Source organism: Trichoderma harzianum (genome assembly GCF_003025095.1).
Source record: "Trichoderma harzianum CBS 226.95 unplaced genomic scaffold M431scaffold_78, whole genome shotgun sequence".
Taxonomy (NCBI): domain Eukaryota; kingdom Fungi; phylum Ascomycota; class Sordariomycetes; order Hypocreales; family Hypocreaceae; genus Trichoderma; species Trichoderma harzianum.
The window spans coordinates 1-15526 of NW_020209326.1; the positions used below are offsets into that span (position 1 = coordinate 1).

Sequence of the window (15526 nt, forward strand, 5' to 3'; positions counted from 1 at the left end):
CTTTATTAAACCTTAAAAAAGCCTATAACTTTATTTATATAAAAAAAGGTAATAAATAAAAAACTACCTTTAAAATTAAATATAAATTATATAAATATAATATTATATAGTTTAAATTAACTAATACCTCTATAATATTTTAAAAAATAATTAACTATATATTATAAAATTATATAAATTATTTTATTATTATATACTTTAATAATATTTTTATTTACTTTAAAAACTTAAAAAAGTATAAGAAATATATTAAAAAGGCATTATAAATACTTTAAAATAATAAACTCTTAGTAAAACTTAAGAAATATAATTTTTATATATAAAAAGTTATATTTTTAAAATATATTATTACCTTAAGTAAAGTTTAAATAAACCTTAAAAAACTTAAAGTAATTAATAATTAAAAGCTATTTAAGAATATTAAATAAATATAAAGCTTTTTAAAATTTATTAATTATTATTAATACTTTATTAAGGATTTTTTAAAAATTACTATATTACTTATAAACTTAATAAAAAAATATTAAATTTAAACTTCCGTAAAATACTTTAATAACCTTTAAATACCTTAAATAAGCCCTTATAAGTATATTAATACTTATAATATTTAACTTGAATAAGCCTATTACTATTAAAACTAATACCTTAGATTATATAATTAATAAAGTATTTAGTTAACTAAATAAAAAAGGGAAACTTAGGTCTATTATCTACTTTTTTAAAAAACTATATAATTAAAACTAATACTTTAGATTATATAATTAAGGGAGTACTTAGTTAACTAAATCATATACCTAAGCAGAAGCTTAGGCCTATTACTTATTTTTTAAAAAAACTAAATAAACTAAAACTTAAATATTTTATTTATAATAAGGAGTTTATAGCTATATATTAAGTATTTAGTAAGTAGTATTAAAGATATTATTATAAAAAAAGTTAATTTTTAATAATAATTTTTATAAATTATTAGAATATTACTTACTTTATAATAATATAAAAATTATTTTATAAATAAGTTAAGTATTATAAATAACTTTTTAAATTTAAGCTTATTATTAAATACTATAGTAAATTAAATAATAAATATACTAATATATTTAGTAAATACTTAAACTACTTTTAGAAAATCTTAGAAATTAAAGCTTAAATTTTAAAAAAAAACTAATATAAAAACTTAGTTATTTAATTAATTAATACCTTATACTAAATTAAAATAAATAACCTAATTATTAATAATATAAAGAAATATATTAAAAACTAGGAAAATTAATAATACTTAGAAAATATTTTTATAAATACTAAATACCTAATACTAAATAAACTTATTTAAGTATTAAAAGACTTATAAAATAAAGTAGTAAAATTAGTTTACGTATATAAGCTTAATAAATACTATAGTATTAGGAAAACTATATAATAAGTTAAATAATACTTTAAATTTAAAGGTATTAAAATATAAGTATAAAAAATTATATTAAAATATATAATATATAAATAAGCCAAAAGCTCTAAATATAACCTATATAAATAACTATAACTATTACTTATACTATAATAACTATAAGAATTAATCTTATTTAACTTAATTATAAAACTACCTTTTTTAAGAGAATTAGTTATAAAGGTACTTTATAATAGTATTTTTATAATAGTTAATAAATTTATAAAAATAGCCTACTTTATATTATTTAAAAAAGTTAATAATATAAAAAGATTAGCTTATATAATAATAAAATATATTATAAGTAACTATAAACTATTAAAAAATATAATCTTTAATAAAGGAAATATATTTATATTTAAGTTTTAAAAAGTATTTATAGCTAGACTAAGAATAAATTATAAAGCTAATATAATCTACTACCTATAGATAAATAAATAAATAAAAAGAATTAATTAAATAATTAAAACTTATTTATATTATTATATTAATTTTAAGTAAAATAACTAAGTAGAACTCCTCCCTGTTATATAACTTATATATAATAGTATAAAATTAAAATTAATTAATAAATTACTGTTTTTCTTAAATTATAAATTTAAACCTAAAGTTTATTAATTACTAAAGTAAAGGAAAAATATTAAAAAAGCTATATTTAAGGTAAAAGATATAATTAAATTATATAATAAACTATAATAATAACTTAAATTTATTTAATAATAGATAATTAAATATATAAATAAAAATAGACTTAAGGAACTAACCTTTTAGAAAAAAAATATAATTTAGTTATACTAATATATATAAGGAAATAAATAAGTAAATATTAAGATAAATAAGCTAAGTAATAAACTTAACTTTAAAAAACTTAAACTTTATAAAATTTTAAGGAAAATTAAAAAAGTAAACTATAAACTTAAACTTTTAAAATAATAGAAAAAATAAAGGAAATATATATATTTAATATTTTATATTTTTTTATTAAAAAAAGTATAAATTAATAAAAAAACTAAAAGATTTATTTAAAATAAAATTATTATTAAAGAGGAAGAAAAAAAATATAAGGTAAAAGATATTAATATAATAAAAATAGGAGAAGATAATAAATAATATTATAAAGTATAATAAAAAAAAAAGAAAAAAAAGGAAAAAATATAAAAACTTATTAAATACCTTAAAACTTAATAATACTAGTAGAAAAACTTTATTAAAGCCTAAGGATTATATTAGCTTAGGATTTACTTTTAATATTCTTAAATAATCTAGTAGCCTTAAAAAAACAGGGTTAACCTTAGAAAAACCCTTTGCTAATTATATTATAATAATTTAATAAATAGCCTCTGCTTCCTTATGCTTAACTTTATTTAACTCCTCTAAGTTATTAATACCTTATATAACTATATAAGTTATTTTCTTTAACTATAGATATTTCTATTTATAAAGATAATTAATCTTTATATTAATTATTTTATACTTTTCTTTAGCTTTTTAAAAAGTATTTTTATATTAAGTATAAAATAAAGTAATTTTTTAAAGCTAAGCTAATAATAATAAATATATATTATATAAGGATTTATTATCTTTTATATATTTAATATAATAAATAGAATTTTCTTTAGATATTTAATATTTTAAAAAGCTTTACTTTTTTTTATTAAAATAATATATATAATCTTTTATTTTAATAAAATAAAATAAAATAATTTTTAAAAAAATATTATAATACTTTATCTTAGGATAAGATTTTTTATAAATACCTAATATAATAATTAATAAAAATATATAAATATAAAGGAAAAAATAAAAATATTAATAAAAATAAAGGAAAGTAGTTACTTATATTAAATATAGTAAGGTCTTAAGGATAAAATTAATAAAAAGGGGATATTATATTATAACTTAGCTTTTAAAGTTATAATAATAAACTAATAGGTTAACCTAAACTAAATTAACTTTAATCCTTTAATTAATTAAAGAAGGATTAAAAGATAATTTTTTAATTTAATAGTAGATTAATAAATTATTTATTAATCTAAAAAAGAATTAATATTTTATATATTAATCTAATCTAAGTTAACTAAATATATAAGTTTACTTTATATTATTTATTAAAATACTTAAATAGCTAGTTATTATTACTATAGTAATTAAATTAAATATTTAGATATTTTACTCTATAGTTAGTAATAAAATTACTTATTTAACTAACCTAACTACTCCGCTAATATAAACTATAGAACTATTCTAAGGTTTGTCCCTTGGAAATAGCTAACCTATAGTGCCTATAGGAACCAGTTCGTTATACATAATAGAAGACTTAATCTTTGTATAGCTAAGGAATAAGTAGGTCCGTCTCTTTAGCAGGGATATTAAGAAATCCTAGCTGCAGAATATATATATAGCTGTATACCTATGCAATAGGGAGTCAGTATTTATCATTAATATCTAGCGTTAATTTAGTACGTCCTACCTTGCTACCTATTTACAAAGTCCAAAATCTCAAATTTAGGCTGACTCTCTTAACTACCTAAACTACAGTTTTAAGTATACAAACGTTAACCTCTTTAAGGATGTCAAAGCCTGCGAAATCCGAAGCTCCGGCAGGTTAAACATATACTATGAAAATTAATTTACTTCAACTTTCCACTAATAATAGTTAGAACACTTTAGCCATACCAGTAAAGTATACCTCAGTTACATCTCTAATACCTTCGATATCTACAAGCTTGGCCACCACTTCATCTATGCTCCTGGTAAGATCAATATCGTAAGCCAGCACGAGGCGACTATCATCGGGCAGGAAAGACACAGCTCGGTCTAATGGTCGGTTTATAAGGCCAATAACACGACGAAATGCCGTGGTAGTGGGATACTTAATAGCTTCGCGTAGAATAGCCCATCCAGTGATACCAGAAGCTCCAAACACCAAGGCGGTGCGGTTTTCAATGAAGAGGGAAGACATTTATATAATAATCGAGTGTTCAGGAAGCAGAAATTGAAGACAGTGTTGTTTATTGGGTTTATGAGCAAAGAATAATTTAGTATTTCAAGTAAAATGTTTACACACGCATGCACATATATATATGTCCCGTTGGCGAAGAAATGCAACTATCATCCATATCTATATTTCCCATCAGTATGAAGCCGGAAAACGAAGTTTGCCCGCGTGTCCATTCGAGCGGACTTTGCACAATACTCAAAGCAATATTCATGAAGCCCCAGCTACATTAAGATACCCAATCTCAGGTGAAGCCCGCTTGCGCCCCTCGTCGCGAGGACCAATTAAGCGGAGCGAGAGCGAAAACGAATTAAGCGGTAGCGGCAAATGACTAATCATGCCGTCGCCGAACTCCACCCTTGCAGCATTAAGCCAATCAAAAGGCGCTATTCTAGAGCCAGCAGCTACATTAGTGCATACACCTGTTCTACCCGGAAGTCCTAATACAGTAGGATAAACTCACTCTTGATCCCAACTTCCAGGTCTAAATTCACGGATCTAATTATGATTAGCCTTATTGATGCGATACTTGTAATCGGCGACGGAGCGATTAGTCATGGTACACTTGCTACTAGTCATTTTTTTGCCTTCTATCCACGCCGTGGACGATGTGAACACGGCCTCGGCTCAATTAAGAATGCCGAGTCAGTTTGTTCCGTAACGCGCAGTTATCACTCGGCGGAGTTTGGCCCGCCAATTTTCGAATGAGATGCTACCTTGGTGTGAAAAGCGCAGAGAGAGAAGATTTACTGAAACTGAGAGTGTATCGTCTCAAATTATGTTTGGGGATTCATCAAGTTTACCCAAGCACTCGTCTTTTCTATGTGAACTCTGTCGTCTAGGTTCTCTCATTGGATAGAATTGAACAAATCTTGACGAAGGATGCGCGGTGCATCCTTAGCTATGCTCGTCTGCTTTAGGCTATTCATGCCTCTATCTCATGACCCCTTTTTTTCTTCTTCGTTCTGCGGGCAACGGACGACGCATCTCGTAGATAGTGTTCTGGTTCGATCTAGGAATTGCTCATTGCTGATGGTGCTGTTAAGAAGCGCGAATTGCGTTACTGACTACATGAGGGAAATCGCTGTCTGTAAGGGCAAAGGCCAGTATGTAAGCTGTGCGTGTGGAATTCGGCATAAGACTGTTGGCTTAAACAGGAGGCTGTGACTTCATGCGAAGCTCCGCTCCGTTACCGTCTCGCAGATGGGTGGTCTTTCAGATTTGTAAGATCGATGCTTAGTTGGAGCGACTCTTTGTAAGACGGACTCCGGCCCGATCTATCTTATTAGAATCCACAGGATGCCAAGACACGCTGGGTTTTTACATGTGTTTTCTGGCTTGGTCTGCTGTTAGCATGAGCCAATCCAACTCAGTCCTATGTACTCGGTCATCATTCCATGTTTATGGAATATAAAGTCCTGTCACTAACGTTCCCTGCTTGTCCATAATTTTATCCAAGTCAACTGTCGCGGGTATCGCAACCTTTCCTCTCGTTGGTTTTCTATATTCTCACCGGCCTCGCTATCATTATGGTCAAGCCCACAATTCTCATCACTGGGTGTACTCAAGGCAGTATTGGATATTCACTAGCAAAGGCATTCGCTTCTCGGGATTATCATGTATATGCTAGTTCTCGCCGCATCATGTCTATGGGTGACCTAGTCGATATGCAAAACATCACTGCCATCGTCCTCGATGTTACGAACCGAGACTCAATTCTTGAAGCCCACGCCCGGATTTCCCGAGAGACCAATGGCACACTCAATATTCTCTATCACAATGCAGGCTACCGCCATTTGGCAATGGCCATCGAGACGTCACATGACGAAGCCATTAAAACATTCGACACCAATCTCCTCGGTATCATTGAGATGAACTGCATTTTCGCCGACCTTGTTATTTCTTCGAAAGGCAAGATTGTCTTCACCGGATCCGTCTCAGGGTACACTCCTCATCCATCGCAGTCTATCTATAATGCATCCAAAGCAGCAGTGGCGCTGTACGCCAGAACATTACGTCTCGAATTGAAACCCTTCGGCGTCCGAGTCATCTTCGTTCAAACAGCTGCCGTGAACACTGGAATGTCTAGTGAGCGTGTTGCCTTAACCCCAAACTCCTATTATAAGTACCTCGAGACCAAGATCAATAGCGCATGGATCGATCTTGAGGCTACCACAATGGAACCCGAAGAATACGCAAAGACCGTTGTTATGAAAATTACCAAAGGGCAACCACCAGACATCATATGGTGCGGAAGCGGCGCGTTCACTGTCTGGGCAATTGAGACCCTCGGCGCCCATTGGTTGTATTCACTCTTATTTTCCAAGATGTTTGGGCTAAATAATATTGCGCCGCGGAGGAGGCTTGCGTAACCAGGGACTACAATACCTTTTATGGCGTCTTACCCCTCTGCATTATTTAGTTTTTAGGAAGACATGCGCCCAAGATGCAGCTTCTATTTGTTTTGTCATCTAAGCAGCATTCTTTTTAACAAACACTTAATCTTGTACTTAAGTACACTTAGTGGCCCAAAGTCTGCGAACACACCACTTTTTCTACTAAGGCAGATTTATACAAAATAACTTCAACTAGCTATTTCTCAGTCAATTTAAATGCAAAAAAATTAAAAATAAAATAAAAATAAAAATAAATAAACTAGCCATTAAAATGCCCAACTTCTGTCATTTAATATTTTATATAATAGCCTCGTACATGAATAACAGCCGCAAGTCGGCGCGGCATAGAAGAGAGCAGCCTCCGAATTAGGACTTGTGGAATAGTTGCCCACGCAACCCTTAAGCTGCATTTTAATTTTTCTATTAATTAGGTGTTATCTTTTGAATCGTAAAGATAAGGAAATAAATAAAATAAATTCTCCTTCAAAGCCTTCCAAACGTGCTCTATAGGGTTGAGATCGGGGGAGTGAGGCGGCCAGTCAATATAATCAATGCCGTGGACTTGAAGCCATTCCGGCGTGCCTCCAAAGTTGTGGATTCTTGCGTTATCCTGTTGAAATCGCCTTGTTAGATCCCAAATTGGAAGAAGACCTTCCTCCAATACCTTCTAACAGCTTTGCGATGTGTAGCCTCGCCGCCACGCACCAAAACCTGGCATGGATGAGAATTTGACTCGACCATTGATCTAGCCCTCGCGTCGGAAGACATAGCGACAAGTATGATTAAATGCACACCTATGAAAACAGATCATGGGTCGGACCACCAGGCGATAGAGACGGTCTTTGAAGTACAACTACCCGAACAAATACAGCAGGAGTGCTAAAGATGCACCATGGAAGGAAATCAATGTAATGATTGCGAAGAATCTGGAAAGACTCCCGACTGAAGGCACCGTACAGCAGAACACAGACCGGCTCATGTCTGCCAAGAGATCCTTCTCTTGGATCTCTGGTAAGAATGGTTCAAACATGCGGCACTCAACGAAGTGGCCCTGTGTCCTGGGCTCGCCACATTTGCAGTTGGGCCTCGCCTCGTGACCGTATCTCTTATGGTATTACACGAATCCCCGTGGCCAATCCTTTCTGCAAGGAGCCTGTGGAGGATGGAGCGTTGGATGGTAACGCCGGGGACATTGCCAGTGCGTCGATTCAACTTGGATAGCCTGGATTGCTAGTTGTTGAAGTTAATCATTCGCATGGAGTAGCTTCATTGCACAGCGTATCTTTTAACATATACAGTACAACTAATAAGCGTGTTTCTCACGTCGTGTACCCCCTAATAATATAAACCCGACTCGGTCATCCGCTTAGTATCTTACCATATAAACCAAATATAGACCGGTTTACCATATATTTCTTCGTATTCCGACCCTTGTTTTGAATGAAGTATCGCAACATACCCCTGAGAGTCTATATCTGGCCAGACGGGAATTATCAAGCATTAGGATGATGCCAGAGGTTGTTCCAAGATCTATACATAATGCTTGATATACCTTCTGACGCTAAATATAGATCGCTTCAATGCACGTCGCAAACCCTTGCCTAAAACAGACATGAAGGTACATTAGTAAACATACTAGTAGCATTTTTAAACACGCTTAAATACAGAGACAGCCCTAATTTAGCTGTGTGGAGTGCTTCAATCTATTCCTTATTTAAAAAAATTTTCAGGTGTTACCTTCAATGTAAAGGTGGAGAAATCATTTCATAGAAAAATAGTATAATAAGGTGCGGAATATGTCTCTATTCAATGAAAAGACGCTCTCTTTATTTGATTATAATTATTCTTCAATCTCTCCATAGCTAGAGCTCATACACGCTTCTCACTTGCCATTTTCATCTAATATCAAAGATGGGTATTCCTGTATGCAACAATACGCTTGAAACAAATCGCAGTAAGTTTAGAATATATGTTTCCCATGAAGCCACTTTTATCTCATTTAAGAGCAGTTAGCGAGGTTCCGATACATGGCGTCCTGACTTTCCATCATATTGCCCTCATCCTTGTCTCATTTTTTGTTATTATTTCTACGAGTACAAGTTTATACTTAATGTACCAGCATGCTACTCATTATTCTGTACCTCACCAGCAGAAATAGTAAGTGTAACCCCCTTCAATTTCTCTGCGATAAATCAGTTCATTAATGCAGTCAGTATCCTTCGTATACTTTTTATTATCCCGGCTTACGGCGCAACTTGTTTACTTGTTACTGGATTTTACCGGTATTACGTCTACTTCTCCATCATTATGGCGGTCTTGGCGCCTCTTATCCTTGTGGGCTACTTAACATTCATCTGCTGTCTTATTGCACCCGCATGGGAGCAACAACAAGATTGGCTACGGATGAAAGAGGCAAGACCATGGATTTTCCACTTAAACCTCCTATATTCCATCACCGGTATGCAAAATGGGCCTTTCAGGACGCCGCGGACCGCTTTGACCCAATTCAACGTAAGTCAACCGTCTGCCAAGTAATCTCTTTATTTTAGGCTAACTAAATAGATTATCTGGTTTTGTGTTTATCAATATGTCGTTGTTTCTATCATGATGGGAATTGTAGCTATCTCTACACAGGCTGTTGGGAAATACTGCCAGACTTCTCTCAGCACACACTTCGCTCACTTATGGGTATGGCTTCTTCAACACTATTTACCTCTCTACTAACAACAGCAGACAACTATATTTACGGCTCTATCGATGATCCCCGCCATGCATACCTTAATCCAGGCTCACTGGACTATACGGCACAAGTTTTCGCACCTCCGTATGGATCGCAAGCTTCTTTGCATCAAGCTTGTCATCTTCTTAACTTCTTGGCAATCTGTATGACTCACTTCACCTTATCAACCGCCTCAAGCTAATATAGCGCCCCAGATAATCTTCAATCTCGCAACAGCGAAAGTCAGATCCTCTCGTTATATAGGACAAACTGATGTGCAAGTCGTGCTCCAGTACTTAGTCCTTTCTGTTGAGCTGATTTTCTTTGCCTTCCTCCACCTTAAAGCCTACCCGTGGAAGGATTACGTCATCTCATTTGATCAACCAGGCGAATACCAAGGCGGAGCTATGGGATGGCGTGCGTTCCGTGATATGGCCAATCTTTCCGACATTGGTGTCGCTATCTACAGAGCTGCTCACTGGATATTTTTCCTTAGGGGCCGCAGGCACCTAGAGAATCGAGCTGCCGAGAAGCCTAATGGTGTCGAAGACTATAACTTGATAAACCAGAAGCCTGTCAATGTCAATGTTAGTGACGACCTCTTCTGCCTAACATACATACAATGGATGAGCCAGAAAATTCGACTTTGTGGTTAGTTTGTTGCTCGTAAATGACAAACCCACTCTACTCGGGATCGGGAATAGGGTTATTCTCCTGTGGCTACATGCTGAGGTTTTGCTCTGTAGAAGGGTAACCTACAAATTCTACAAAATATCAATTTAATAGGACACAATCCTTAATACTCTTCCAATAACTCCCTTATTTCATCTTAGTCCTCTGATTTGGAACTTAAGTGGGAAATTGTCAGAAGCAATACGACGAAATGACAATTCGAGGGGCTGTGTGGCGCAGTGGTCAAGCACACAGGTGACCTAGAGAGAAAGGTCGTAGGTTGGATGAAACAGCCGCTCAAAATATCGGCTTCGACAAGGGGTATTGGTGCCAGAACACGCGACACCTTCAAAGTGAAATGCACCGTAGTAGGGAAAATAGGGGTGAAGTCTTAGGCAAGTCCCAAGCAGCTGAACCTAGATACTCGATAATTTCTAGAAGTATAGCTATCCCAGCAATAGCGTTCGCCATATCATCCACCGATGGCTATCGCCACGAACTCATCAGCTCTTCACCCATCCTGACGCTGTCCTCTCCAGGGAATCCGATGCTACCCAGCACGGTGCATTTTGCTCGAAGAGATGAACAGGTAGCCTATGCCGTTCTTTCGCTTAGACTCGATTATGCGGATTCAAGTTCAAATATATGCCAAGGGGGAGCGAATATACCGGAAGCGTGGGAAAAAAATAGATCGCCACTCGTCACAAAGTGCTGAGTCAAACAATGCCGCTTTGGCACAGTAACTAAACCAGACAACCATCTCTAACATCTGATAAAGTATCATTCTTTAAGAAGGAAGATCAAAATGTATGTACCGTTCGTAGGGGATGACGAGTGGATCTAGGGCTGATTGAGTTGGAGATCACCAAAGAAATTTGCAGCAGAGCCGGATTTTACAGCACAGATGGAATAAAATTTTATTATAGAAGCATTATTATAGTATTACCTAGACAGAATGGGTCTACCTACTGCACGAGGCCCTCTAAAATACCAGTGGAGCCCTCTCTCACAAAGGTAATCATGGTAACACTTAGTGTCTTTGTTTTGAAACCTGCTTCGTGAAAGGGCTATGAATCCAGGAACGAGCTCTGGAGTCGCTTTACTATGTCATGGTACAAGACAGCCATTGGCAACAGACATTTAACGCTTCAAAGTGGATTGATATGACAAATCACCGGCTTTACAAGGTAAGTCAAGCCCTCTTTTTGTACCAGCTGCATATAGTCGAATTCTTGTTTATAAAGTACTAGTACTACTAGTATTATCTTAAATGCATGCTCTTGCCTAGGTTATATCTCACAACTTGCATTCTTTCCTTTATATGATGATTACCCATCTGCTAGTCATGTGAGATTTTGGATATCTCGCTTTAATCGAGTCCTTGACACGCTTGTATACCTCGAGCGGGAGGTAAATGCGTGCGAAGGCGATTGCGTGCCTTCCGACAGAATCCTGATGAATCATTGGGAAACGCTTGCAGACCTTCTAACAAATGGCTATACGGAAGACCTGGTCGACAGCATTTCCCACAAGAGATTTGGGTTGCCCCAGGACAGCGCGTGTGAGAAACCAAGGAAGAGCGAGATGCTGGGCGGCGATGGCCTCCTCGCTGGACTCTGCGGTAAGCAGATCCAGCAGCAGGCTAAAGCTATCAAGAAGGCGGGTTGCCATCCCTTTCCCAAATTGAAGCCCACGTTGGAGATTAAGAATAGCCGCTTAGCCAGGCCATGATCCACGTCATGGCCTGGGTTAAACCCCCGCCCGTCAGACGTCAAACGCACGGCAATAACAAGCCTTCCCTCTTCAAGAAGAACCTGGAACCACCGTTCAGGGATGTACAAATCACTGGGCCGCAAACAAGATCACGCAAATGTCCATCCAGCCGAGCGGGATATCCTCGAACACGTCCTGAGCCTACGGGAGGAGCTCAAGCGGCTGGGCGGCCCCGAACTGGAAGATCTGTCAATAGAAGAAGACGACGCCGCCAGGGACGTGTATAACAGAAAGTTTAACTGCAGCGAACTTTGGCGTGGCGCACTGGAGATCGTTCCATGCAGCCTGAGCTCTGGCGTCCAAGCTGAGTGGGTGCCCACGCCAGCCAACACCAGCAGCCGGAGATAAGGATAAAGAAGCCACCGGTAGTGATAACGTCGAGTACGACGACGACGATGATAGCAACGCCAATGGTGGCTTCCGACTGAACGCCAAGAGGGGAGTGATGATGCTGGTCGATCACATACAATATCAAAGAGGTTAAGCAGTACTATTGGGCTTGGGAACCGGGCATCTCGCAGCAGGCTGAAGCCCAGCTCGAGGACACCATGAACGACTGGCTGATCGGCGAAAAAGAAAGGCACGGGGAGCTTGGGTCAATAGACAGGAACGCTAGCAGAAGGCCGGCAAAACAAAGACGTGAGCAGCAGGAAGGGCGGGCAGAAAGGCAGCGGCGGTGGCAGCAAAGATGGCGAACCATGCAGTTACCTGTCACAAAAGGCAATCCCACACAACGAGGGTCTCCCCGGCAAGCAAGGCACCATCCGCAGGGCATCGAGACCGCCGCCTCACAGCCTTCACGCAAAGAACTCCGCACAGAGTGGGTTGGTCATCTAGCAGGGGATCCAGAACCTCGAATGAAACCATGGTTAACGCAAGAGCAAAGTCCTCCTTGAAATACGTTTAACAAATGACCACCACGACAAGATGGCGATTGGCGTGAAGGGTAATTTAAAACAGCATTATTAAAAACGTGGAAAGTGCGCGTATAGGCATCAATTTAGCCCATCTGGTCTTGGCGAACGCCTGGAATAAGACACTCAGAGACTGTGTATGGGGCCGCCCGCTCTTCTACTTAACTATGCTTTAGGCTTTTTTACATACGAGTCGTGAGCCCATTCTTTAGTCAAGGTGTTTCTAACATATTTAATTCTTTTTAAAATATGAGGTATATATATAGCGAAGCTAGCTAGACTACTTCCAAGGGAAATATATGCATGGCTTAAATGCGAGTGGGATTTTAAACCCAATAATCAGCTTAAAAGTGGATTTTACACTTATATTATAATAGGGGATTTCCGTGCTAATTCAGTAATACAGATTTACAGGGCATTTTATATAAGATTTGTACTAGATATAAATGTCAGGCTATCTGTGTGGGCATGCTTTTTGCATATTGTATACGAGCTGATTAGCTGTGGATGCTGAGGCGAGAGCGAAGCCAGAGTAGTACAGTTGATCATAACGAATTATTACGCTGTAACAAACCAGGTCCTATAGGCACTATAGGTTAGCTGTTTCCAAGGGACAAACCTTAGAGTAGTTCTATGGTTTATGTTAGCTTAGCAGTCAGGTCGGTAGACAGGCAATTTTATCACTAGCTTACAGAGTAAAGTATCTAAATATTTAATCTAGTTACTATTATATTAATAATAACTAGCTATCTAAGTATTCTAATAAGTAATATAAAATAAACTTATATATTTAATTATATATTCTAAATTATATTAAAAAGCTAGCTTTTTTAGCTTTCTTATAGTAAATTATTTAAAAAGCTAGCTTTCCTAGTTTTCCTATTAAAAAATATTAATAATCTTAATTAATTTATTAGCCTATAGTTAATTTAGTTTTAGCTAACTTATTAGTCTATTATTATAACTTTAAAAGTTAAGTTATAATATAATTCTCCCTTTTTTATTAATCTTATCCTTAAGACTTAATTAAGGTAGTATATAAATATTTACTCCTATTCTATTAGTAAATACTATAATCTTTTTTATTTTACCTTTATTTTTATTTCTTTATTATAGCTAATTATAAACATAAGTATAATAATAAACCTGTTTTTAAGTAAAAGAAAAGAAAATATAAAGGTTTTACTAATACTATACTAAAGAATTCTATTTTTATTATAAAATTATATACTTACTATAAAAAGTAAAGCTATAATTATATTACTTTAAAAAAAGATTTTTATTAGTATTTTTCTTATATTTAAAATTAAAAATCTTATTATAAAGTATTTAGTCTTACTCTATAATAAATACATAAGGTAGTAACTTATTATTTAAAATTAAATAAAAAGCTTAAAAAAGCAGAAGAGGTATAACTTAAGGCTAGTGCTTAAGTAAAATATCTTTATATTTAAAAATATAAGTAGTTAAAGTAAATAAAGTAAGCTATTATTTATAATATTAATAATTTAAAAGAATTAGAGTATATTAAATATAAGGAGTAGAAAGTATAAAAAGTAAAAGTAGTTTATTAAGCTAATATATTATTACTTAATTTATTTAATTTTATAACTTAGGGTTTTATAGTTAATATTATTAATTAATATTTTTAACTTTTTTTTATTAAACTTAAACTTTAGTAAAAATTATTTATAAAGTTTTTTAAATATTTAAAGTTTTTAATAATTTACTATAAGTTTTTTATTTTATTATAGCTTTTTTATTTTACTAAGTATTTAATTTATTAAGTATTTTTATTAAATTTTATTATTTTAAATTTTTTAACTTTATATTTAAGTTTTTTACTTTAAATAATAATTTTATTTTATATAACTTTACTTATTTTTTTATTTACTAATACTTTTTTTAATAGTAAAATATAAAAATTTAAATATATAATCTTTTTTTATTTTCCTAGGGTAAGTAGAAGATTTATTTTATAATTAATAAGTTTAATTTTCTTTATAATTTTATAAAGTTTAAGTTTTTTAAAATTAAGTTTATTACTTAGCTTATTTATTTTAATATTTAGTTATTTATTATTTTATAAGTATTAAAGTAAGTAAACTATATCTCCCTCCTTAAAGGTTAGTTCTTTAATTTTTTTAATATTTATAAATTTAGCTATTTATTATTTAATAAATTTAAATTATACTTATAATTTCTAATATAGTTCCTTATGTTTATTTACTATAATAATAGCTTTACTAATATTTTCTTTTTTAATAAGTAGCTAATATAAATCTAGTTTAAACCTGTAGTTTATGTAAAATAGTAAGTAATTTATAAATTCTACTAGTATACTATTATAAAATACTTAGGTAGTTAGTAAGTATTTTACTTAATTATCTTAGTTAAAGTTAATGTAATATTATAAATATATTTTAATAATTTAGTTAATTTATTTTATTTATTTATTTATTTATAAGTAGTAAGCTATATTAGCTTTATATTTTAGTTTAATTTATACTATAAGTAATTATTAAAATTTTAATATAAATATTAATCCTTTATTAAAGATAATTTTATTTAATAATCTATAGTTTATATATATATATTAAAAAAATATATAAA

The 15526-nt window shown here is 33.2% G+C and overlaps 5 protein-coding genes across 5 annotated transcripts; 3 read left to right on the plus strand and 2 right to left on the minus strand.

Moving 5' to 3' along the window:
- Positions 1–4097: 4097 nt before the first annotated feature.
- Positions 4098–4403, minus strand: M431DRAFT_488624 (hypothetical protein; the record flags this gene model as incomplete). Its single annotated transcript, XM_024916580.1, has 1 exon — positions 4098–4403. One exon carries the CDS (start codon positions 4401–4403, stop codon positions 4098–4100), a length of 306 nt encoding a protein of 101 aa, XP_024767021.1.
- A 1565-nt stretch (positions 4404–5968) lies between these two features.
- M431DRAFT_11804 (hypothetical protein) lies at positions 5969–6811 on the plus strand (the record flags this gene model as incomplete). Its single annotated transcript, XM_024912019.1, has 1 exon — positions 5969–6811. One exon carries the CDS (start codon positions 5969–5971, stop codon positions 6809–6811), a length of 843 nt encoding a protein of 280 aa, XP_024767022.1.
- Positions 6812–7331: 520 nt separating this feature from the next.
- Positions 7332–7502, minus strand: M431DRAFT_36622 (hypothetical protein; the record flags this gene model as incomplete). Its single annotated transcript, XM_024914602.1, has 1 exon — positions 7332–7502. A coding segment is annotated over one exon (171 nt), but the record flags the coding sequence as incomplete, so codon positions are not given.
- A 1311-nt stretch (positions 7503–8813) lies between these two features.
- Positions 8814–10210, plus strand: M431DRAFT_102473 (hypothetical protein; the record flags this gene model as incomplete). Its single annotated transcript, XM_024911445.1, has 5 exons — positions 8814–8992; positions 9049–9346; positions 9398–9523; positions 9569–9718; positions 9770–10210. The coding sequence occupies 5 exons, from the start codon at positions 8814–8816 to the stop codon at positions 10208–10210; spliced, it is 1194 nt and encodes a 397-aa protein (XP_024767024.1).
- Positions 10211–11681: 1471 nt separating this feature from the next.
- M431DRAFT_488627 (hypothetical protein) lies at positions 11682–12347 on the plus strand (the record flags this gene model as incomplete). Its single annotated transcript, XM_024916581.1, has 2 exons — positions 11682–11847; positions 12058–12347. 2 exons carry the CDS (start codon positions 11682–11684, stop codon positions 12345–12347), a joined length of 456 nt encoding a protein of 151 aa, XP_024767025.1.
- Between the last annotated feature and the right edge of the window lie 3179 nt (positions 12348–15526).